Raw genomic sequence first — 24175 nt, 5'->3', positions numbered from 1 at the left:
TAGCAAGGAGCTGTGGCAACACCTGTAGAAGTGCCAACCAGAGAGCCCAGGAGAGACTCAGTGTCCAGGGCGTTCACTGGGGCTGGTCCCCTGGGCACCTCGGAAGGTCCGTGCCAAACCTCCAGACTCCCAGAAGAGGGTAGCCAAACCTCACTATCTGCATCAACCTTACCATCTCCACAGACTGTTGGGCACAGGGGCCACCCCTGCACGCAGCCTGTTCTCAGTGGGTCTTGGCCACTCTAAGAATTCTGCTGCATGCTGGACTCCACTGTAGCATGGGGACAGCCCCCTCTTGGCTGGGGAAGTGGGCCACTGAGATAGGAGCCTTGAGGTGTCTTGGGCAGCTTGTGTCTGTGCTTGTGCCCAGGACAAGGCTGTGGCAGAGCCAGTCAGCCGCCTGCTGGAGGGCACACTCAGGAGCAGCCACCTGCCCAGCCAGATTGGAGCCCTCCACGGAGTCCTCTATGTACTGGAGTGCGATCTTCTGGACGACACGGCCAAGCAGCTCATCCCATTTGTCAGCGACTACCTCCTGTCTAACCTCCGAGGAGCAGCCCAGTGAGTGGGGCTGGCTGGGCACAGTTTGGGAACAGGAAAGAGCCTTGTTCTGCCTCTTGGAGGGCATGCCCAGCCCCTGGCCAGATGGGCAGAGAACTGGGTGGGTGCACTTTTCTGGGGACAGTGTCTGAGATCACTGATACAAGAATAGGAATGTCTGCCAAAAACTTGTGTGGATGCCCGCAATTAGATGGCATGTCCTGCCTCTGCTGCCTTTGCCCCAGCGCTTGCCACACTCTTTGGTGCAGTCATCTGTTACTCCTCGGCAAGGACAGCAGTCTCATCCTCTGCCAGACTTGGCACTCTGATTGCAGCTCCCCCAGGTGGTCACCCTTTGTGGCTCTGACCTCAATCTCATGTTCCCTTATCTTTACGTAGAGTTCAGCACAGATATGTTGCAGGACCCCATAGAAGATAGTCCAGGCATGGCATAGCACACCGGTGGTCACAGCAACTTGGGAGGCTGAGGCAGGAGGATCACAGGTTCCAAGCCAGTCTGGGAAATTTGTTGAAATCAAGTCTCACAAATGGCTGGGGGGATGTAGCTCAGTGGTAATGCACTCCTGTGTTCAGTCCCCAACCAAGAAAAGAAGAGAAAGAGGAGTTCATCAGAAACGTGTCCTGTAAGCCCTGGGGAGGTCTGGGGCAGAGTGGGTGCTTGCACAGGGAGCTGTCTTCAGCACCTACCTCAAGGAGTGGGTCGGGTTTCATCAGGCCTAGACTCGGGGTTGAGGGCAAGAGTGAGGAGCTGAGAAGAGGGCTGGTAGGAAAACCAACCGTCCTCTTTGAACAGAGTGCAGATTGGGCATGAGGATCAAGGGTGAAGTTAAATATGAGGTTTGGAATGCACAGTGAGGGTCTTAGACCCAATAGGTATGATGCCACGAGGGTGCAAAATTCAGACAGTGTAGAAGTATATGGGCAGAGACACACTGGGGCCTGGCAGGGCAGAGACCACCTCCTTCAGGCCAGAGGTGGCGCAGGCCTGTAGAGGGCCCTAGCTGCCCGTTGTCCTCTTGATCGCAGAGCCTGGCATCACAGGAATGCAGTCTGTACTGAGAGTTGCCAGGGCACACAGGAGTGAGGGGCACAGGAGCTGCAGTGTCTAGGCAAAGATGGTGAGCACTCCTGGCTTCAGTTCCTTGAGCAGAAGGGGGAGTCCTGGGCAAAGTAGTAGAGGCAGGGCCTCCTAGTGACCGATAGGAGCATGCCGTGGGCCCCCTGAGTGTGGGTGATGGTGCAACGCCTCCCTCATTCAGTGACCACTTGTCCAGTCACAGGCCAGGGACCCCTGGGAGAGTCTGTGAGTCAGTATTATGAGGTGGTGTGTGCCTCACAGGGAGAGCACTGCACCCTCAAGAGCAGGTGGGACTGCCTGGTGTGAGGGGTTCTGCAGGCCTCTCTGGGGCAGGCAGCACAGAGTGGCTTGTAGGACAGAGGGCTCTGTGTGCAGCCCTGGAGACGGCCCGAGTGCAGAGGCCTGGAGGGGCAAGTGTGGCCTGTGGCTTTGTGCTCACAGAAGGGCTGACTGTTCTAGCTGCGGGTAAAGCAGGCTGCTTGTGGCTAAACTTGGCCATCGGCTCCCTTTCCAGCTGCGTGAATGTGCACAGCCAGCAGCATGTGTTGGTGATGTGTGCCACTGCATTCTACCTGATGGAGAACTATCCTCTGGACGTGGGGCCGGAGTTTTCAGCATCAGTGATACAGGTGAGCAGGCCTCAGCTGTGCTCCTGGACGCGGGAAGGTCGGTGTCAATCAGGGGGTGGGGATGGGGGGGAGTGCTTGAGCCTTTCCTCTCGTGCAGATGTGTGGGGTGATGCTGTCTGGCAGCGAGGAGGCCACCCCTTCCACTATCTACCACTGTGCCCTCCGAGGACTGGAGCGCCTCCTGCTCTCTGAGCAGCTCTCCCGGTTGGATGCAGAATCCCTGGTCAAGCTGAGTGTGGACAGAGTGAACGTGCACAGCCCACATCGGGCCATGGCGGCCCTGGGCCTGATGCTCACCTGCATGTACACAGGTGAGCAGTCTTGGATTGTAGACTTGCCCAGGGCCACTGTGCTCAGCGATACGTGAGAGAGGAATGTGCTCACTTGAGGGACACAGGCCCAGGCCCCTGGTATGCAGCACCTTTGGTGTTGTCCTGAGCCATCCCCTCACTTGCCAGAAGGATTCAGAACCCTCTGCCCCTCGTCCCTTGGCTGAGGATTGGGGTGTCCTTGCTACCCCTGATGATCTGTGGAACTCCGGCACACTGGGAAGTGTCTGTGCAGCCTTGGGGTTTCGCTTACATGACCTTCCACTGAGCGCTTTTGTTTCAGGAAAGGAGAAAGCCAGCCCTGGTAGAGCCTCTGACCCAAACCCTGTGGCCCCCGACAGCGAGTCTGTGATCGTGGCTATGGAGCGGGTGTCTGTTCTTTTCGATAGGTAAGAGGCACAGCCCACCTGGCAGCCTTGAACTGCCCTGGAGCCAGAGCCAGAAGGAGCTGCCTGGTGCCTACATATTTGCTCCACCTCTTGGCGCCTTTGCCATGGTCCCACCAATTTCCTTGCCCCACCCTGATCCTGCTTGGGCTCTCCTGTTGAGAGGCCATCCTTGGACTCAGCACTGTGGTGCTAACCGCCACGTTTGTCCCTTTCTCCTGGAGGCTTCAAGGACGTCACCTATAGTCCTGGGCTGTGGCCTGGGCACTTAAATGGTCAGGTGCTAGGAGGCTGGGCATGCAGCAATTAAAATGCCCTAATCCTGCTGCCCTTCATGAGAGAGGAGCCAGGTGGTAGCAGGGTCCTTCTTGCCCTCAAGGGCCATGGGAGGGATCGCATGGCACCCAGAAGCAGTGTCGGAGACAGCACTAGGAAGAGTAAAGCAGAACTAACAAGCATCTTGAAAAGCTGTGAGGGGTGTGACCTTCCCGCCCCACACCTGGAGTGCACTTTTATTCAGTGCTAACTTGACTCGCCATCCCTGGAGAGCAGGTGCGACCTTATTGGGCTTTCTCTCAAGAACAATGCCCTACTTCTCCCCTCAGACCTCTTGGTCCAGGTAAAACTGTTACCACACTCGGCCTGTGGTCACTGCTCATTCTAACAGTGGGAAGCCGTGGGACCTTGCCGCGAGCACTCTCTTTGAGGAACCTTGTGTGTCCTCCCAGCATGTTAAATTTCCATGTTGAATTTTGGAATGAGCTTTGCAGCACCGCATGTTCATAGAGTACCACCACAGCCAGGCTCAGGGGCAACTGGGGACAAGCAGGTGCACAGCCAAGCCCCTGTCCTCAAGGAACTTACAGTCTATTGCCAAGGAAGTAATTGCTCCAGTGAGGATTAACCCAAGAATTCAGCTGGCCACTGTCCAGCAGCCGAAGTGGGAGGTACTGGTTGAAGTGACAGAATAGGACTCCTGGTCAGTGCCTGTGCTTCATAGCCATGGACACAGTTGTGTGTGCACTGGTCATCACAGATGCTGGCTGTCAGCACTGAGAAGGGTGCTGCAGTGGGCAGGCTCTCGGCTCTGTTGAGAGGGCGATTGACAAGAGAACTGTTGGGGTACAGATTGGGAAAGAAGAAAAGCATTCCTGATTCAGGGCAACAGGATCTGTCATAGACCATTTTGACGTAGAGAATTCCCCTCCGTAATGTGGCACCCCTTTACCTGATAGTCACTCCCCTCTGCAAAGTCCACTCTGTGTCCTTGGAAGCCCTGAGCCTATACCCAGTGGCAGTCATCTTCCCCATCCCTGTGAGGAGGACAAGGGACAGCCGGGGTTTGGCCTTTCTGCTTTCAGAATTCATACTCAGGCTGTAGCCTGTGCCCCAGTTGGAGTGTCCCTTTTAATCAGGGGCCCTGTTGGCTCTGCCAAGGCAGGTTTGGGGTTTAGGGATCAGGCTGAGTCTCTGGCCCACCCCTTTCTCCAGGATCAGGAAGGGCTTTCCCTGTGAAGCCAGGGTGGTGGCCAGGATCCTGCCTCAGTTCCTGGATGACTTCTTCCCACCCCAGGATGTCATGAACAAAGTCATTGGAGAGTTTCTGTCTAACCAGCAGCCATACCCACAGTTCATGGCCACTGTGGTCTACAAGGTGAGCTGTCTGTGGGACAGGGAGGGGGCAGGGAGTCAGCCCGACTTCCAGTAGATTTGCCAGGAGGGCCAGGTTCTTCCTCCCCTAAATAGATGACTGTGCATTCCTAGATGAATGACCGTGCATTCCACGCTCCCCCCCCCCCCCGCCCCGCCCCGCCCCCAGGCCCTTCCCTGTGCTCAGGTGTCTCGCTCCTTCCCAGGTATTTCAGACTCTGCACAGTGCTGGGCAGTCATCCATGGTCCGGGATTGGGTCATGCTGTCCCTGTCCAACTTCACGCAGAGGACCCCAGTCGCCATGGCCATGTGGAGCCTCTCCTGCTTCTTTGTCAGTGCGTCCACCAGCCCGTGGGTTTCGGCAATGTATCCTTCCCTGGTCCTCATGGCTGGGTTCCTGCCTGCTGCCAGGCCTTGCCTGTCCCAGGACACCTGGGTTCAGTTTTCTTGAAAGCTTAGAAACTTCTTCACCTTCGCAGAGCCCCACAGATGTCGAGGAGAATGTAAAACATTGACAGGGACACAGAACAGAAGGCTAGGCATTTTCGAGCCAACCAAGGCTGCCCAGAGGGGCTGGTGTGTGGCAGAAGTATTATGGCCAGTGGAGGGGAAGAAGGGGAGGCAGGGCAGCCTGGGAGTGCTGGGCTTTTCCTGTGCTGCTTCTCATTAGCTCTCATTGTGTGATGGCCCTCCTGGGGAGAGGCATAAGTAAAGATCCAGCCCCCATCCCCTGACCCATCCTGCAGTGCTGGTGGCCAGGAGCTCCTCCTTAGGCAGCCCTCCCCCAGACAGACCACAGGAGCCTCTGACCAGCACAGCCTCACCCGGCGTGCCTGGGAGGTTCGGCCAGGCAGAGGCCCTCCCTGCCCTGAGCAGGGTACACGGGAGCACCAGCCACCAGCCAGCGCTGCCCAGGTGGCCTGGCCAGGTAAGTGCCGTGGCACAGAGCGCCAGGAGCGAGCATCTGCCTGCAGGGCTCCCACCTTCTGGGCCAGCTCTGCCCACGCCCCTGCCCTGCTGGGAGAGGGTTATAGGATCTGCTGGTGCTGACACTGCAGTGCAGGATGCTCCTTGGCTACTCTGGCCACCCTTGGTCCTTTCTTTCTGGGCCTCGTGGAGGCCTGGTCAGGAAAGAATCTCCCCAGGAGCACAGTGAGGCTGTCCCCACCTTTGCCAGCGTTCTCCCTTGACTCCTCCGCCAGCCTTCCACACGTCGTCAGCAGGATGGGCAAGCTGGAGCAGGTGGACGTGAACCTTTTCTGCCTGGTTGCCACAGACTTCTACAAACATCAGATAGAGGAGGAACTTGACCGGAGGGCTTTCCAGTCTGTGTTTGAGGTGGTCGCGGCACCGGGGAGCCCGTACCACAGACTGCTGACTTGCTTGCGAAATGTCCACAAGGTCACCACCTGCTGAGAGCCTGTGGAGGCAGAGGCCAAGCAGAGGTGGCCACTGGGGCCAGGGCTTATGGGAGCCTGCACCAAGCGCCCTGTCTCTCAGGGGCTGCCTTGGGCACCGTGGTTCTGGCTTGGGTCTCGAGGGCAGCTAGCCAGCCGTGTGTGTGTCTTTGCCCTGTGGCAGAAGCTCTTGGCAGTGTAGGTCCTGGACAGGGAACATGCAACGTAGTGGGGTTGAGCCTGAGTCCTGTGTCGCTGTCCTCATTGCAGCTGGTGGCAATGCCTGTCGACCAGGTGTTTGTCTTTCTCCTAGCTTTCACCTGTACCTCGTCACCAAGTCACAGCTGCCCTTATGTCCAGGATGTAAGTCCTTGCCCTTGCAAGTTGGCCCTGAGCCCACCCTGTCCCATGGGTGGACGTGGCCAGCAGCCTGAAGAGCAACCCACAGCCCTGGCCAGCAGGGCACCTGCCACCGGAGTCTAGCTGCACAGGCGCTGTGTTGCGTGGCAGCTGGGAGCTGGGGGTGCCAGACGCCCAGTGCCCTTCTCCCTTTTCTCTGTTTTCTTCTCAGGACTTAAAATTTAATTATATCAGTAAAGAGATTAATTTTAACATAACTCTTCCTATGCCCGTGTAAAGCGTGTGACTTGGTGAGGGCTGTGCTGCATGTAACAGCGCCCGTGGAGTGGAATCCTCCAGCTGGCAGGTCCCTCCCGTGCCCTTCTCTTCTCATTCCTGACGGCACTTGGTTGCACGTCTCCACCCTTTTCACACATTCACATCTGGTTAGAATGATGGAGGTGCTGGTATCCAGGTGTCTGCAGCAGAAGTCCTCCCTGGGGCTACTCTGAGGCCTGAGGAGAGCTCTCCTCCCACTCATAAGGGACGTGGCTTCCCTGTCACCCTGCCTGGCTCTGAGTGGCCTCCACTGCATCCAGAATTGCCAGCTCTGACAACTAACTGCAGCCCAGTCCCGAGCTGGCCCCGGGCTGTGGCCTACTGGTGCTGGATGTGCCGACCTCTTGCTGCTTCTGCACAGTGGGGCCCAGACGAGGGGCCTGGCCTGGCAGTCTCATGGGTGTCTCTGACCTATACCTTGTCCGCCCCGCCCCCCCTTGGTCTAGAGCAAAGCTCAGTGTCTTGGCAGCTGCAAGACACCTCTTCCCCTTTCTCGCATCATGCGTGGGGGCCCTTCCAGCCCAGGAATAGGGCTTGATCTCAGGCAGGATGAGGTAGTACCGAGGGAAGGGTCAGTGACTGGTCAGCTCCATATCCCCGTCAGCCACCACTTGTGTCGCAGGCTCTGGGTTCCTGAACCAGCTTCCTGTTTCCAGGCCTAAAATAGCCAAACTGTTGAAATGAAATGAAAACCCTGGACAGCAAGATGCCCTTGGCTCACTGGCATGCTTTGAGCACTCTGCTTGCTGCTGGGCCGTGCCCAGGTAGGTGCTTTGCTTCCCAGTTCCCAGGAGGCAAGCCTGGCTAGTCTGGTGTCAGTGGTGCTGGTTGATTGCTCTTGATGGTTGGTGTTCCAGGTGTTTACTGTGGCAAGTGGGGGTCGTTCGGAGGTGTTCTGGAGCCTGCAGAGGAGGAGAAATCTTTCAGTCTGTGCAGTCAGTTGACTGCACTCGGTCTGTGGGTTGCTATCTTGAGGCCCTGAGCCTCCTTCCCTCTCCTGCAAAGGGCAGCCGGGGTGCAGGGTTGCACGGCACACAGTGCATCAGAAGAGTCCATCCAAGCCACTGCCTCAGCCACCGTGAGGCCTCCCCACGCTGGGATCACCCATCCTGGTGCCAGTGCAGCAGAAAGGGTAGAAATGGATCTGGTTTTAGAGGAAAAATCTTAAGGGAAGCTACAGAATCTGTGTGACAAGTAGGAAAGTCACCAGCTCTCCCTTAGCGATTTGGGCCTCATGTTTCTTGTCCCAGCGTCCCCTAGTCCTGCCTTCTAGAGTTGGGAACCACAGAAGCTCTGCCCACCCCCAGGCTGTTCAGCAGCTTGTGCAGAAGCACTGGAGGGAGACTGTTCCTGGCTAGATGTTTACATTTGTGAGAAGTAGCACTGTGAATGTGACATTTGGGGCCACCCCCTTGGGATTCTTACTACTGGGTTCTACAAGGTTTAGTTGGCCACCTCCACGTTTACCCTGTGATCTGAAACCCAGCTCTGGTGACGATGCAACCCAAACACCTTCCTGTGTGTGCGTGGAGTCCATGAGAGAAGCTGTTGCACCCATGCAGAGGAACGCAGGTACAGGCACAAGTCCAGACCCATAGTTTTATTTACACACACACTTCGAGACAAATATGCAAGGCCTCCAAGAATGCAGTGTCCGTTCTGCCTGGAGGTGGACCTTTCTTAAAGACCTGCCGAGGAGTCGGCGGTGTGGCTCCAGCCCCTCAGAGTGGGCCTCGGGGAGCCCTACTGCAGAAAGCCGCCCTCCTAGTCTGCAGCTTTCCAAATGTTGTTGAAAGTGTCATTTTGATTGTTAAGGTTTTGAGGGGAGGGTGGGTTATTGTTTTCCTGCTGGTACTATCAGGAAAGATTTTAATGAAACCAGGGTAGAATTATTTGGCAATGCACTTAAGCATGTTTTCTTCTCCAAAAATGTGCCTCCCTTCCACTGATGGCCCCATACGGAGGTGACTTTCCAACTGCCAAGGGCCCTTTATTGTTCTCTCCTTTTGGCCTGCACTTTGCCCTTCAGGAGGAAAGACTGGAGTGGAAACACCTCCAGATGCGGAATATAGCCTCAGGGAAGGCTCCTCCCCTGAAGGGCCCCTTGGCCATCGGGGAGCTCCTCCAGGTGATCTGGGGCTGCCCTGCCTGGAGCTCGGCTGGTGGGTCTCAGCAATAAGTTAGTTCACGCCAGGCGTAGCCCAGGAGGCCGAGCGCCCCCCACCCGCAGTGAGGGGATCTGGAGTGAGTGAGCTCACGGGTGGGATTGTGGGGGTGGAACTCATTTCCTCTTGTTAGCTGTGAGCCTCCTTCCTATCAAATGGCATCCTCGCTTGGGCTTCGTCCCTCCCTCCCTCCGTGCTGGGTGCCTGGGACCATGGCCACCAACCTGGATGAACTCAGATCTGCCCTCTGGGCAAAGAAAAGACCTCAAGTTGCTGAGGCCGGGTGGGCGGTGCAGGCTGGCACAGGTGAGAGAGGACTGTCCCACACTGGGCCTGGAGCTGCCGGGAAGGAAGGACTTGCTCAGAGAGCCATGTGACAACTGAACGCGACGCGGAAGGTTCGGGGCCATCTTCCCCTTGTGCCTGTCGTGCTTTAATGCCGTCCAGCGAGCCCCTTCCCTCTGCCCCAGGCTGGATGGAGGGACCTGCCTGCAATGGTTTGTCTCCCGTCTAGGGCCTCCATCAGGCCTGCTGTTCACGTTGTGGGCTGTGCTGGGCCAACAGGGCAGTGATGGGCCAGTCCCGGAGCCCAGCCCAGACCTGACTGTGCACTGCCGAGAGGAAGGACTGATGTGAGATGTATATTTACATTTTTTAAACTGCTGCAAAAATTGTATATCCAATTAAAGGAACAATGAAACCATTCACATTTGCTGTGTGAGGCCTGCTTTGCTCATTGAGAACTTGCTTTCCAGGGTTGAGGAAACTGTCCCTCTCTTCTCCAGGGGTCAGTGCTGACAGCCTCCCAGTAGTCAGCAGACACTGTGGAGCCAGGTCCACATGTGATGGGTGCCTCCGACAGGGAACCCGCAGGCCATGGTGCAGCCGGCTCCCTGCCTAGCAGACGTGGACTGCTAAAGCTCTGGCAGTGGGTAGGACCGTGAGCTTGTTGGGCAGGAACCGCAGGTGTGTCCCTGTTTCTGCTCCACGTTTGGCTTCAGTGCACTAGAGGGGTGGCAAGATCTGTGTCCTCACACAACCTTGGCTTTGGTGTCCCCTCATGGCCTCACTGACCCTTTTGCCCCCTTGGTCACTGATGTCCTGTCCCAGCTGCACCCTGCTGTCCCCCACCACAGCTGTTCTCCCCTGGCCTGGCTTGGCCACCATGTCTGCAGTGCCCCTCCCAACCTTTCTAGCTTGTAAGTCCTTCCCATTTGAAATACCTCCTCCCCAGGACGTCTCTGCTTAGCTCTACAGGGACTCTTTCCTTCTTGGCTGGAACCTCCTCTGGAGCCTTGGTGGTCAGTGTGGTGGTGATCTTGGGTTGTGGGTTGCCCTGAGCAAGGTGTTTAGTTGCACTAGTGTTCACCAAAGGTCCGTGTGGTTCCAGCTCGCTGTCAGGCGTCGTCCCCCGTTCCTCCGCAGAGAGGGCCCTGCAGTTGTTTCCAGGAGAGACCACAAGGACCTTTCAGCTCAGGACCAGGCGGCACCTGCTTGTTCTAGGCGGAATCCCCTTTCTCAGCACAGGGTAGTGAGCGTTGGCCAGATGGCCTGGTGGATGGCCCCACCCAGTCTGTTTCTTCCCTCAGTTGCACTGAGTGTTAGTTGGAGTCACTTCAATGCCCTGAATCTCAGTGACAACTCCAGGGTCCCTGATGGCCTCACCCTTGGAAACTTGCTAAGTTCTCATTTCAGGGAAACTAGCACCCTATTCCTCACTGAACCACCATGGTTTGGGTGAAAACAGGACGGTCCTTGGCATACCTGGCATGGCTGGTGTTTCCAGACCAGTGGAGCCTCTGAGCAGGAGCCCCCATGTGTGTACCACCTAAGCAGAGGAGAACCTGCCGCCACCCTCTCTCCCTCTCCACAGTGTGCCCTGCCCATCTGCTTGTGGGAGCTCTGAGGGCTTGGAAGTCGTGGGGACTACCCTCTCTGCCTCCAGTGGCACCCATTTGCAGCTGTAGCTGGCTTTGTTCCAGAAAGCTCTCTGAAGTAGTCTCCCAAAGAGGGAGACTTACTAACCCTGCCCAGTGGATGAGCCAAGTGGCCAGGGTAGCTGGGTCCTGCCTTGGAATGGTGTGACAGCCAAACCGGGACAGGGAACCCCGCTTGGGCAGCACAGTGGTGGGGGCCCCGAGGCTGGCCTGTAAGCAGCATGGTCCGTGGTCCAGGGGCCTGTGGACAGAAGTCTGCAAGACCTTCAGCCTCACAGCCTGCTCTTCCCTTCCTGTCACAGCCTAGCAGAGACAGGACTCTCAGTCCCACCTAGGAGACGGGCATTTGACCCTTGGGTACCTGGTGGAGCTGTTGGTTCAGGGCAGGTGCCTGTCGAGTGTAGAAGAGGGCTAAAAGTTATGGGTCTGTGTTCCTCGTTGGCATGAGGAAAAAGTGCAATGCCCAGGACATGAGCCAGACCCACAGGCTCTGTGTCGTGCACCCTGGGATCGGCAGCCAGGCCCCAGGAGCTACTGGGGCTCACTAGACCTGAGGGGGATCTGACCCTTCCCACCCGCCACTGTTGGTTCACCTCTTCCCTCCCTTCCTAGAGCTCAAGTGCTCAAGGCCACATGGCCTCGGCCCTTCCATCTGCCCCCCAGGGACTACATTCATGTACCCCACCACACCCACACACTCCTGGTGCTTCCTGGCCTTTGCCAAGTTCTAAATCCTTCAACCTCCAGATTCTCCCCATGGGTTATGTACTTCCTGCTCTGGGCTTCACTTGGGACAAGCCCTGCTGATCCTCTGGGTGGGTCTGGCTTCCTGCAGCCCACCAGGCTAAGCAGCACCTGTACCCTAGATGCTAATGAAATGTGCCTGGGGGCTGGGCCTCGCCACCTCCTGTAGAAGGAAGACCTGAGAGGTGGGCCTTGCCTGTGCACAGCAGGACCATCGTGGACCCACACCCTGTGCCTCGGCCTCCTAGGGGTGCTCCAGCTGAGGCCTGACCTGCACCCTCTCCCCTGCAGGTGCTGCTGGGTGCCCAGCCCTAGGCCCTCTGACTCCTGATCCCACAGTGACTGAGGGTCCCAGCGGGCCATGCAACTCTGCCAAGGTATGGAGCCCCTCCCCTCGGGAGACAGATGGAGCCACTTAGCAGGGACAGCTGGGGCTTGGCCCACCTGACTTGACCAGCCCAGTTCATTCTTGTCCTTGGGGGTTCAGGCAAGGTTGCTTCTTCCTGAAGTAACCCCAGAGAACACCCTATCCAAGGTTTCCAATGCACCCTAGGTCTGAGAAGAGAAGGTGAAGCCCACCCTCACCACTTGAAGGTGCCACCTAGAGTATGGTTAGCTATAGGGTAGCTCCTGCTAGGGTGGCTCTGCCACCCTTGCCCACTGGGACTTGGGCAAGCTGAGGATGTAGCTGCCTCTCTGGAGCAGTCTGGCTGCTGGGCTCTGAGCACAGCAGTGACACCTGTTGGCCAGCAGCTGTCCCTCAGTCAGGACAGCACACCAGGTTCTAAGCTCTGAGGAGATTCAGAGAAGGGGCGGGGAGATGGCAGCAGGGCCCCTTGTCCTCAGGGGATTGGAGGGGCTGTACCAGGGGCCTTCTGGGTGACTGAGAGTCATCCAGCCAGGTCCTGTCCTTCCCACTACAGAGATGAGGAGACAGGTTGAGGGACGTTGTCAAGGAAGGTCGTGCAAGTCAGTGGAATGGAGTCAAAAGCTGCCTGCCTGGACTGCAGTTTCTGCCCCCACCTCCACCCTTGGAGAAAGACTGGGAAAGGCAGTGGAGTGGACCCCCTCAGAAGGGACAGACCCTGAGTCTGCAGGAGCCGCTGCCTGGAGGAGCGGGCCTCTGGGCCCTCTGCCAGTGCTCCTGAGAGCTCTGGGAGCTGGATACTAGGGGCAACAGCAAGCCATCAGGCCAGCAGTATGGCTGAACGTGGCAGAGAGTGGGCTTAGAGGTCTCTCATGGGTGCCCCTATGGGAGGAGTGCAGCAGTTGTGAACCTCCCTGGGGAGCACCGCACAGCCAGCGGGTAGAGACAGTGTCCCTGGATCTCCAGATGACACCCAGGGCCCAGAGAGAAAGGGGGTCAGCTGGGCCCCAGAGCTGATGCCTAGGCCAGGTAGTGGCTTAGGTCTGTGAAGGGAGTACAGGAGCTCTCGGGCTCCCTGGGCACCCTGCTGCCCTCCCAGGCCCTTCCCTTCTGGCTGCATCCTGTACTGCCTCCATGCTGGGCAGGACAGTGGGGTCAGGCACCCCAGCTGCCCTCCTCCTGGGGTGGCCTGTGTGCAGACAGTGCCTCCTCCAGGCTCAGCCCTCCTGTCTGGTCAGCGTTCTGCAGCTCTTTCAGCCTTGGCACAGGGGCCGGACAAGACCAGCAGGGGTGCACTGGGCCAGTGGACATCGAATCAGGCTGGTACCATGTCCACCGTGGGCTGTCCAGCAGAGGGGCCTTGAGCTCCATGGAGTCAGCCACCGGCACCCTGAGGTGACACATCCTCTCTGCAGACCCCCAGCTCCACCACCCCTGCCTCCTGGCTCCTGAGGCTAAGGGGCCTGCTCACTCCTCCTGGCGTTTCAGTCGCTCAGCCCCACAGGGACAGAAGCCCACTCTCCGGGCTGGCCCTGCCTTCCCACACTGCACCATCTGTCTCCCTGCCCATTGACACGCTCCAGGCTCACCCTGCCTTGCTGCTCTTGCCCCACCCAGCTCTTTCCAGTGATTGTCCTCTGAACGTTGCCAGCTTTTCCAGTGGCTCTTCCTCATCTCTCAGTACAGGACTTGCCTTCGCTATCCAGTGCTGCCCTCAAACCAGCCTATGCTAAAGGTCAGTCAGTCAGTGTCCGTGTGCCCCTGACCTGCACTAAGGGCAGGGCTTGGCTCTGACCAGCCTGGGTTCCCAGTGCCCACGTGACCTGAAGCCCAGGGTGTTTGGTGGGTGGAGCAAGAGAAGCAAGGAGCAGATGACAGGAGAGGCAGGGTCTCTTGAGAAGTGCTGGTCCTCAAGACCAGGGACCCACCCTCACTTCTACCTGACAGGGCCCTCCTAAGGGTGAGGGTCTCTCAGCCAAGGAACCCCCAGCACCAGCAGCCACTTTGTCAGTCAGCACCGGGGATCGCAGGCTCCCTGTCTGCCTATCTCTCCTCTCCTTCCCCCACCGTGCCTCCATTTTGACAGTCTTCCCATGGCCCATCCTGGACTTCCCTGGACTCCTGGCCTCTAGGAGCCAGGTGGGGCTGAGGTGGGGGCTGCTGCCCGGACCTTGCCTTTGGTAGCTTGGCCAGCATGGCTGGAACACCTCTCCGCATGGCCCAAGGGCCAGGCGAGAAGCAGGCAGGGCTGGCCGCCTGGCCGCTGGGTTTGGGCCCGGCCGCTGGCTTGCTACAATATTGATGGCCCGTCAGCACGGCCCCGATTCCTGTGCTTTCAGTTAAAAGGTTTCTGTTGTTGTAGCTTATGCAGTTGCTCTGTTGCTATGGAAACGTGACATCAAAATGACGTTTCCCGTTTAAAAGCTTTTAACTAAATTCCTGCCTGTCAGACGTAGGCCCCATTTTGAGCGCGGAGCTGCCTCAAGCGAGTGATTGCGGTGCCTCCCGCCCATGGTGTGTGGGACGGGCCTGGGGCCCCACCTGAGCGCCATCCTCCTCCCCGCAGGTGCCTCCAGCATGGCAGCAGCCGAAGTGCCCGGCTACCTTGTGTCTCCCCAGACGGAGAAGCACCGGAGGGCCCGCAACTGGACGGACGCGGAGATGCGCGGCCTCATGCTCGTCTGGGAGGAGTTCTTCGAGGAGCTGAAGCAGACCAAGCGCAACGCCAAAGTGTACGAGAAGATGGCCAGCAAGCTCTTCGAGATGACCGGCGAGCGCAGGCTGGGCGAGGAGATCAAGATCAAGATCACCAACATGACCTTCCAGTACAGGTGGGCTCCTCGGGGTGGGAGGACATGTGGCCTGGCCGGGGGCCCACCTGTCACTTGGGCCCTGTGGGAAGAGATGGCCTTCAGAAACCACCTGTGCAACCTCCCATTGGGAAACGGGAAAACTGAGGCCCAGCAAGGGCAGAAAGCTGGTCAGGAAGTCTCAGGGTGGCTGGGCTGGGAGTGCTTTCAGCTTCCTGAGTCTGGGCTTGGTGCCGGGCCGCAGCTCCAGGGACACACGTTGGACCTGCTCACTGCCCCACCATGCCTCAGAGGTGGACACCTCGTGCAGGCATCACCCACCTGACCAACCCCCTCTCACCCTGGCCAGTGTCGACAGGCTGTCAGCCAGGCTTGAACCACCCTTCCACAGCCCCCAAGCCCAGCAGGGAAACGGAGGCCAGAGTGAGGAGGCTCAGCTCCTGGGCCTGTCCCCTCCTGATGCTCAGGGACTTTCAGCATCAACGAGCCCCTGCTGTGTGACCAGCACGGAGCTAGCCTCAGGGTGGGAAGAACGGCATTTGGATCTGATGTGGAAAACCCCAGAGTGCCCAGACAGTGCCCAGTTCATGGACAGGGCTTCACTTGTAGAAGAAGTCGAGCCCAGCCCTGACCCCTGAACTCCCTGACTGGGAGTCCCCAGGCCTGGTCCCCATCTCTGCCACTGTCACATCCCAGGCTGACTGTCCCTGGCCGGTAGTTGGAGGGGACCTTAGAGGGGACTGCAGGTGGGGACCAAAGATGGCTCCTAGGCCTGGGGTGGCTCTGGCATCCAAGAGGGAGCAGTTGTGGCCCCATGCCACAGACCTCACAGTGCATGAGGCCTGGCCCATCTAGAGAGTCATAGGTGGGCGTGAGGAGGAGGTGGGGTAAAAGTCACAGCATGGGGTGAAGGTCAGGGCTTGAGGAGGTGAGAACAAGGGGCACAGGTCACAGCAGGAGCTGTCTCTGCAGGTTGAGCCTGGGGCTGCCCAAGAGCCTGCTGTATCCCAGGTAGGGGCGCTGTCTAGTAGGAGGCTCGCAAGGTTCTGGGGATGGCAGGCAGGTGAGCTCCGCTGGCCAGGGTGCTGGAGACAGAGGGCACCCTGCGGGTTGGCCTGTGAGCACCTTAGCCACACTGCATGCGAGAGAGGAGTCCCACCTCCCGCTTGCAGGTGGGGAGATGCCTCCGCCAAGGCTGGAGGAGAGCCCCATCCTGTCCCATGGCCCCTGGCTGCCCTGGGAGCTGTGGAAGAGCCATTAGGGTCATGGATCAAAGGCCACGAGGCTCTGTTTCCAGCTGTGCTTTCATGGCCCCAGAAGGAGACCGTCTGGAGCCTGTCCCTATCCCAGGCCTGTTTCTGACCTGGTCCCCCACGAGGCCTGGGAGCCAAAACCACAGTCCTGCAGCTGCTTGGGGTCTTTGACATCAGAGTCACCTAGCACAGGTGATGTCAAACCTGAGCCCTGGGCCCAGGATGTGAGGAAGTCTGGTGACTGCTGGGACAGGCATGGGACGGCAACTTGTAGTCTGGCCTGCCTGGCCTTCCTGGACCCCACAGTGCCTGTTCACATGCCTGGTGAGACAGGGACTCTGAAGGTGGTGGGCGGCCATGCTGGCTCTCTCCCCAGACTCCCTCTGACTCAGTTCTTCAGGAGCAATGTCCCTGGCCTCCCCCAGTCAGCGTCTGGCTGGGCTCTTCATTATTTATCCTGAAAGCCTCCCTCGGAGTCCCTGTGCAGGGCTATGGATGCTCGGCCTTCATAGTTTAAGAAGCACATGCACACCTCTCCCTTGGCTGCTCCTGAGGAAACTGAGGCCCAGAGCAGGAGAGGGTCTTGACAATAGTCCTTAATTGGCCAAAGCTTTGGCTGGGTGACTAGATCTCATCTACCCACTCCCAGCCTCCCCACAACAGAGACTTTTTTTTTAATAAGAGCTCTTTACATATTAAGTAGTCAGGCTAAGGAAGCTGGAGAAGGTGGCTGAGTTTTGTGGAGCATGATTTGTCGGAATACCATTTGGGACCTCCCATGCTGAGGGCAGGCTTTTCCCCATTTCTCTGGGGAGTAGAATGGGGTCTCTGGAGGAGACTGGGCAGAGGCCTGTGTGGGAACCAGATGTAAGCCTTGTCTTCCCCATGCCCCCAGGGTAGATTGGGGGCAGGAATACAGGCCAGCCTGGCCTTCCTGTGATCTATCCCTGGCTTTCCACAGAGACTATTCCACTTGGTGGAGGGAGCCTGGGCCTTGGGGAGCCTCCTGCTACAGCTCTGTGCCCATTTGTTGGGTGTGACTCATTCGGCCAGATCATCATCTCCAGTGCCCAGCGTCAGCAGAGGCCACACCCTGGCGGACAGCCTCGTGTGGGAAACGGAGGCATGCCCCTCTGCAGGTGTGGGCCCTGCTTCAGGGAGGGCACTTGTGACACCAGGCTCGAGGGTCAGATGAGGTTAGCAAACACGTGGGGGAACCCTGGGCCTTGGGAGGTGCTGGACCTGGTGGGCAGAGCTTCCCCCACCCACTCCACCCTGTGGCAACTTCCTTGGCCTGGCCAGAGCTGCCCAGCTGCCCTGAGGCCCCATCTCCCAGCCCTCACCTCCCAGCAGAAGGCTGCCATCCAGGGGCTTGCAGGGCCTCTCAGGTGATCAGAGCCTCACTGTGAAGACCCTCAGCCCAGGAGCCCTGCCCCACTGCCTCAGGTCAGACTGCAGATTCCAGAGCTGGACCCAGGCTGCTGTTCAGGCAGCAGCCTGGGCTTAGGGCGCAGCATGACCTCCTGCTAGGTTCAGCAAGAGTGGTGCTAGAGTCCTGTGTGCCAGGCACCAGGCATGGCTTTCTTAAATCCTCCCTTCAGCCTTGAGGGGCTTACTCCTTTATCCCCATTTTACTGATGCAAAACTGGAGGCTCAGAGAGGTTAATGAACCTGTCCAAGTTCACATAGCAATGGTGGAGACAGGATATGGACTCAAAGCTGTGGATTCCTGTGCTCCCATGGTCCTCTCTCCCTGAGGTCAGAAAACTGTGGCGCTATGAAACCTTATGACTGTATTTGAACTATACAGCTTATTACAATATTTTATTATTTCTGACTAAAGCATATAAGAAGTACTGTGGGTTCATTGCCATTATAAACTCCAGAAAAGCAAAGAGAAACAGGACCTAGCCCAAGTTCCCAGCCTCTGTGGATGCCCTTGCTCATGGAAGGGTGTGTGCTTCCCTCTTCACATCTAAAGCAGGTCCCAAAGCTCGCTTCTTCCTAGTCCAGTATCACCTGCATCCTGGGGCCTGACTGATTTTTCTGGGGAGGACCGCACTGGTCAAGAGTGGCTCCTGCCTGACCCAGCATGGCTCTCCCTGGGGTCCTGGAGCCCTGTGCCCCCGCCAGGGACCAGGCGGGCTGGCTGGGACCAGCTGCTTCTCACCTTGGCTCTTGTCTCTCGTTGCAGGAAATTAAAATGCATGACAGATAGCGAGTCCGTCCCGCCGGACTGGCCCTATTACCTAGCCATTGATAGGATTCTGGCCAAAGTCCCTGAGTCCTGTGAGGGCAAACTACCAGACGGCCAGCAGCCGGGGCCCTCCACGTCCCAGACCGAGGCGTCTCTGTCGCCGTCCGCTAAGTCCACCCCTCTGTACTTACCGTATACCCAGTGCTCCTACGAAGGCCGCTTCGAGGACGATGGCTCCGACAGCTCCTCCAGCTTACTGTCCCTTAAGTTCAGGTAGTGTGTCCCCTCTTCCTTCTCTGACCAGGTGCCTCGCCGCCCCGCCTCTGCCCACCCCCAGGCAGCACCAGGAGGCCAGCTGGGCAGAGCAAGGGGCTGGGAGTGGCGAGGGCGCCCGCTCTCCTGGTGTGGTATCCTCAGCCAAAGTCACAGTGTGTGCCTGCCTCCAGGCCAGGCCAGGCCAGCCCCGGCCAGCAGGGCTGTAGTGTCGGCAGGCAGGCGGCTCCGCGCCCGGCTCCGTCACTGGAGCTGATGCAAGTTCCTTGACCTCTCTGGCCTCAGCCTCCCCCTGTAAAATGGAGATCAGTCCATGTTTTCCTCAGAGGGCTGCCAGGAGCATGGGAGAGGACAAGCTGGCCCCACTGTGCTCGCCCTGCCCACCCTGGTCCCCACCCTTGCCCCTGCAGGCACCTGAGAAGGTAGGGCTGAGCCTCCAGGGCGGTAGGTGGGCCCTGCCCCCTCCGCACCAGCACTTAACACAGGAAGGTGTCGGCCACGAGACCATGCCCGCAGGGTGCTCACAGACACTGGCAGCCAGGCTGTGTCCAGGAGAGGTGCCCTGTGGAGGACAGGCCAGGGAGCCCAGAGCAGCCACTTATGAGAAGGGGACATTTAGGACAGGCTTCCACTGTATAGTAGAAGCTGATCAGTTGATGAGAGTAGGAAGATGTGGCCTTGAGTCAGTCTCTCCCTGTACCCTGCTCATCAAGTCTGTCTGATGGCAGATAGGGCAAGGAAGTCATCTCTGAGGAGGGTCCCTTCGGCCAGCATCCCCAGTGCTGGGCGCTCTACTCAGTTCACCCAGTGCCCTCCCTGGAGGGAACATCTCATTGAAGATCCCAGACAAAAACGCCTTTCTGCAGCCAGACCCAATTAGCACGAGGCCTGAGATTTATGGCCAATTGTTCCCATGGATTATTGAGCCTAGCTCCCAGACTCGGCTGCCCGGGGCACCACGCCGGGTGGGATGGGGCCCCACTCTCCCATCCCCAAGGCTGGCTGGTCACCCGCTCTGCTTAAAACACAGTATACAGGCTGGGGACATGTAGGCACCAGGGCAGGGCCTTGGGGTCTGTGGGGCTTGGCAGTCCTTGCTCTCCAGCGAGGCTGTTAACCAGCAATGCCCGCCACCCTGACAACAGAGCACCGTGGGACAGCCACAGGCTAGACTGCCTGGGGCTGCCTCTACCCTCTGCAGCTGTGTGTCCTCCTGTCTCCCTCAGCACGCTGGTCCCCTCTCCATGCTGCTGGGAATGGGAGGGGTCTCCAGCCTCAGGCCCTTCCTTCTAGGACCAGTTTCCCACCTGTGCACCGCCAGCTGGGCCTGATAGTGTCCAGCTTCCCTATAGGAGCACGGAGGCCACATACTTCTCAGCACCCCCACACACCCAGCCTCCACCTCTCCCTGGGGCTGGGCCTCCTGCCTGCCTAGCTCAGAGGGCTTGGTGCTCTCATGGCCATGTGCCCTTCACAGCCCAGAACACTCACCTTCCCCAGACCTCGGCTGTGGACCATCATGGGTTGCCTGCTGGTTTCCAGGCCCGGGTGCCTCTGACCCCATTACCAACCCACTGTCGTGGTGGGTGGGCTCCAGCCCCTCCTCACATGTGTGGGCCTGGGGGCCTGAGCAGGGGCTCTGCTCCTAGGGCCTGGGAGACCCTACTTGTCCTTCAGGGTGGGCAGGGGTCTCTGGCCAGCCTCCCACAGCGGCACTCCTTGCAGGTCAGAGGAGCGGCCAGTGAAGAAGCGCAAGGTGCAGAGCTGCCACCTGCAGAAGAAGAAGCTGCGGCTGCTGGAGGCCATGTTGGAGGAGCAACGCAGGCTGAGCCGTGCCATGGAGGAGACCTGCCGTGAGGTGCGGCGCGTGCTGGACCAGCAGAACATCCTGCAGGTGCAGAGCCTACAGCTGCAGGAGCGCATGATGAGCCTGCTGGAGAAGATCATCGCCAAGTCCAGTGGCTAGGCCGCTTGCAACCGCCAGGCCGCAGACGGGCAGCAGGGTCCTGCGGAGGGGACAGGCTTCCACTTGGCCTCCAGGGGCTGCCCCTGGTAGGGATGTCCCTGATGAGGACCCCATGGGCCCTGGGCGACCATTTGACCCCTATCTATCTCCAGCATTAATGTCCTTCCTTGGACAAGACCAGGGACTCTCAGGTCACTCCTAGTAAGAGTGTCTAGAACCCACCCTCCACGGTAGTCTTATCGATGATACCTGAAATGGCTTTTGATATTAAATGTGTACTTTTCACTATTGCCTGGAAGCAGAGCTCACTTTCTCTGGCTTGGAAGGCCCACACCAGGTTGATCTGTCCTGCAAAGGAAAGCAAGTGGAGATAGGTCAGGGTGGGCTGGTGCCCATGCGCGCTCTCCTGGACCTGCTGCATCTGCCCTGAGGTATCTCTGACCCCAAGGCAGATGCACAGGGCTGCGCTGCCTTCGGTGGCCAGATGTCACAGCCACCTCCTTAGCAACAACACCAATACGAGGAACAGGCTGCTTGCAGGCCTGCCTTACTGCTTTCTGGACCCTGGAGGTCGCCTGGTAAGACACTCCCACTGCAGTCAACAGAGGAGCAGCTGCAGACTGGTCAGTGCTGCAGGGGAGGTCGGCCAGGTGAGGAGCCAGGACCTGGTACTGGAGGACAGTCCGAGCAGCAAAGAGCCAGTGCAAGAACCCAGAGGTGGGGGGTGGCCAGAGCAAGCCCCGGGCAGACAGAGGCAGGCCACCTGCAGCTGGGCCACTTGGTTGTGTGCCTGCCGGGGCACTGCTGGTGTTTTTCAAGTGCATTCTGAGTTGTCAGCTGCTACAGCTGTGGATCTGACCTCTGCAGTGCGGGGGGGCTTGGGGCCAAGGCAGCCTCAGTGGCCAGCTTGCTGCACTGCCTCTGGCCTTGCACCAGTTGAGCAGTTCTTTCTAGAAACCCTTGGCTGAATTAACCTGTGTCATTTACTAGGATTTGGCTTTGGTCATCATGGCTGCATGGGAGTCTGGGACCAGGCCTGTTTGATTTATCCCCTAGAACTAGGCAGATTGCTTCCTGGTCCTTCCCAGACGGGACAGGGTTCTGTGTGGTGGGTCAGCAGGCAAGTGACAGGATTTACCTTGTGGTTTGGAAAAGTGCTCTTTGGCTGGGTGCAGTAACACATGCCAGTGATCCCAGCAAATTGGGAATCTGAGGCAGCAGTATCACAAGTTTGAGGACAATCTCAGCAATTGGTGAGACCTTGTCTCAAAATAAAAAGGGCTCAGATGTAGCTCAGAGTTAGAGTGCCCCTGGGTTCAACTTTCAGTACCAAGAAGAAGGCCTTTCTGGTTGCTGGTGAGCAGATTGCTGGGGATAGGAGTGGAGGCGGGCTCTGCCAGGCTCTGCCACTGTCATTCTGGTGTGAGACCACCCGCTTTCCTGACCCTCCCTGAACCTGGAAGTCAGCCAGGCAAGGGAGTGTGGGACCAGCCGGTGGTCAGGCGGTACAGAGGTCAGCCCAGGCCAACTGGGGGAGGTGGCATGGGTGCTGAGTAGATGAGCAGTTTCCTGGGCCCCTTTGCTGTGGACTCAGGGAGCACCCCGCCAGCCCTGTCCTGGGGCAGGGCAGCACTTGCTGATGATCTGTAGTGTAAATATCCCCATCAGAGTCATTTTCCAGCTGTGAATGTGGTACCGCTGCCTCTCTAGCCAGGGAGTGGTGCATGCAGTTGGCTCATGCAGCACAAGCAGCTCCAACTATTTCCTGGGAAGCAGAGAGGGGGCTCTAGAGGACAGGAGATTGGAGAAGTCTGTTGGAGACCTGAACTTGGGAGCCTGCAAGACACAACTCTAAGAATTCATGAAATAGACATGCTCAGTGCTTATGTAGCCCTCGGAGCTGGGGACTTACCCATGGACACCCAGTGACCTGCCCATGTATACCTGCTTGCCCTCCAGCTGCTGACCACTGACGCAGGCCAGCAGCTCCCATGGACTGGCCATGGTTCCTGATTCTCACTAGAGGAAGAGCAGCTTCAAGCCTTCAAGAGGGAACAGAGCCAGGGAGGGTGCTGAGACCACACCCCGATCTCCTGTGGCCCTACAGGGTGGCCAAGCTCCTGCAAGAGGTGGCTGATCAAACTTCTCTGTTATACCTGAGACTCCTCCGCGTGGCCACCACACACTGCTGCTTCCATCCCTGCAGGGCTGGTTCCAGTACTAGATTGACATCCTTGAGCTTATGTTCAGAAGGAGTCTCTGCATCCTTCTTCTGCTGTCTGAGCAGAGTCTGGGGCACCAGGTGCTGCCCCCTTCCCAAGCTGGAGTAGAGTCCTTGAAGTCCTTGTAGGACTTGACTGTCCTGCACCCAGAGCTGCGCCTTCCACAGTGTGCCTGTGACACTTCTCAGTCTTCTTTGGTTGTTGGTCCACTGAGGAGAAGTCTGTCAGCGAATGCTGCAATGTTTAATAAGATCCAGCATCCCAGCATGTCGGCACTGAAACTCAAATCAGGAACTCGGCAAACATCCTCACTCCCACCTTTGTTATTTATGTTGCTGTGACATTTACAGCAAATGCATGAAGATAAGTAAACAAAATAAGCAGAATGAGAGATGGAATGAAGTGAAAATTACCTTTATTTTCATATGATATTTTTGTAGACCCAGAAAACTAAAAATACAAAAGATCAAAAGCTTTTTAAACCAGCTGAAGCCTATTGAAAAGGAGAAGATATGTTCCATTCGGAGTTGTGACTCAAAGCAGGAGAAACCTGGGAGTGAGCCTGACCAGCAGCACACAGGACTGTGTGGCTACCCAGGGCCCAGCTCTGCACACAGCATCATGTCACTGATGCAATTCCAGCTGCATGCTCAACCACACTGTTGTTGTGAAATGGGTGAAATTATGTTTAAATTCATATGAAAAAAGAAGGGGGCCCGAGGTTAGAGAACAAGCTCTGTGTGAGAACAAGCTCTGTGTGAAGACATGCTCGGCCTCCTGAGGAGTGCAGACCTGCAAACTGAGACCCGAGGAGCCACGGCCTGCTCAGAGCTTGGCTGGGCCTGGGCATGTGGAGGACTGGGAGGAACAAGAAGTGGGAGCCCGTGGCAGTCTCCGCCCAGCAGCTCCACTCCTGAATCCGCTGCCTGACTCCAACCTGTACCCCTCGCAACTTGAAAAATGATCAGAGACACCAAATGACTTTGCCTGGGGGTTCCAACTACCAAGGTGGATGCCTGTTAGTAGACTTTATTAGAAATTAGCCTAGATATTTGAAAGACATTTATTCATTTCAAGATAACAATGAACCATGATGTTACACTGGTAACAATTCTGTGAAAAATATATTTTCCCAAACAAGAAGGTTTTGGTGAGAGGAGAGAGTGGCACTGCTCTTCAGGGAAGCCACCTGGGCCACCTGCACCACCTGCTGTGGGCACTGTTGGGCTGTGTCTGGAGTGACTCAGAAACCAGTGTCCAGGGAAAGAACCGGAGAAGACAGAACTGGGCGCAGAGGCTGAGATGGAACTCGGGAGTGTGGTTCTTCACATGCAGCTGAGGCCTCTGCAACCACCGCCACCACCTGCCTTCTACGTCCTTATGATCTGCCTGCCACCTGCCCTTCAGTGACTGCCACTGTGGCTTTGTGACTCACTGCGACGGGCATCTTCCTGACACCAACACTATTCACCCAGCAGCATCAATCACGTTTGCTGATGTCACCATGGGTCCCCGCAGAGAAGCCTGCAAGT

The 24175-nt window shown here is 57.7% G+C and overlaps 2 protein-coding genes across 3 annotated transcripts in view; both read left to right on the top strand.

Moving 5' to 3' along the window:
- The window catches only part of Htt (huntingtin), a 136566-nt gene extending 127446 nt beyond the window's left edge, over positions 1 to 9120 (top strand). The window contains exons 61-67 of the mRNA XM_026395204.2: positions 371 to 561; positions 2154 to 2268; positions 2366 to 2579; positions 2881 to 2986; positions 4475 to 4637; positions 4840 to 5000; positions 5837 to 9120. Coding sequence (XP_026250989.2) covers positions 371 to 561; positions 2154 to 2268; positions 2366 to 2579; positions 2881 to 2986; positions 4475 to 4637; positions 4840 to 5000; positions 5837 to 6050 — 1164 coding nt within the window. The 3' untranslated portion in view covers positions 6051 to 9120. The remainder of the gene's footprint in view (positions 1 to 370; positions 562 to 2153; positions 2269 to 2365; positions 2580 to 2880; positions 2987 to 4474; positions 4638 to 4839; positions 5001 to 5836) is intronic.
- A 4318-nt stretch (positions 9121 to 13438) lies between these two features.
- On the top strand, positions 13439 to 21397 carry Msantd1 (Myb/SANT DNA binding domain containing 1). 2 transcript variants are annotated; one of them, XM_026395324.2, is made up of 4 exons: positions 13439 to 13657; positions 14542 to 14753; positions 18180 to 18455; positions 20181 to 21397. In XM_026395324.2, the coding sequence occupies exons 1-4, from the start codon at positions 13649 to 13651 to the stop codon at positions 20419 to 20421; spliced, it is 738 nt and encodes a 245-aa protein (XP_026251109.1). In that variant the 5' UTR covers positions 13439 to 13648; the 3' UTR covers positions 20422 to 21397. The 2 variants fall into 2 exon arrangements, with proteins under 2 accessions (XP_026251109.1, XP_026251108.1); XM_026395323.2 differs by lacking the exon at positions 13439 to 13657 and having other exon boundaries at positions 14434 to 14753.
- The last annotated feature ends 2778 nt before the right edge of the window (positions 21398 to 24175 follow it).

Source organism: Urocitellus parryii, chromosome 10 (genome assembly GCF_045843805.1).
Source record: "Urocitellus parryii isolate mUroPar1 chromosome 10, mUroPar1.hap1, whole genome shotgun sequence".
NCBI classification, from domain to species: Eukaryota; Metazoa; Chordata; class Mammalia; order Rodentia; family Sciuridae; genus Urocitellus; species Urocitellus parryii.
This window is presented reverse-complemented; position numbering and strand designations above follow the sequence as displayed.

Excerpts from the sequence above, each read along its gene's own strand:
- Msantd1 (XM_026395323.2), top strand. The coding sequence starts at position 14,434 with ATGGTGTGTGGGACGGGCCTGGGGCCCCACCTGAGCGCCATCCTCCTC. Across the intron at positions 14,754-18,179 it reads AACATGACCTTCCAGTACAG|GAAATTAAAATGCATGACAG; the intron begins GTGGGCTCCTCG and ends CTCTCGTTGCAG. Across the intron at positions 18,456-20,180 it reads TTACTGTCCCTTAAGTTCAG|GTCAGAGGAGCGGCCAGTGA; the intron begins GTAGTGTGTCCC and ends CACTCCTTGCAG.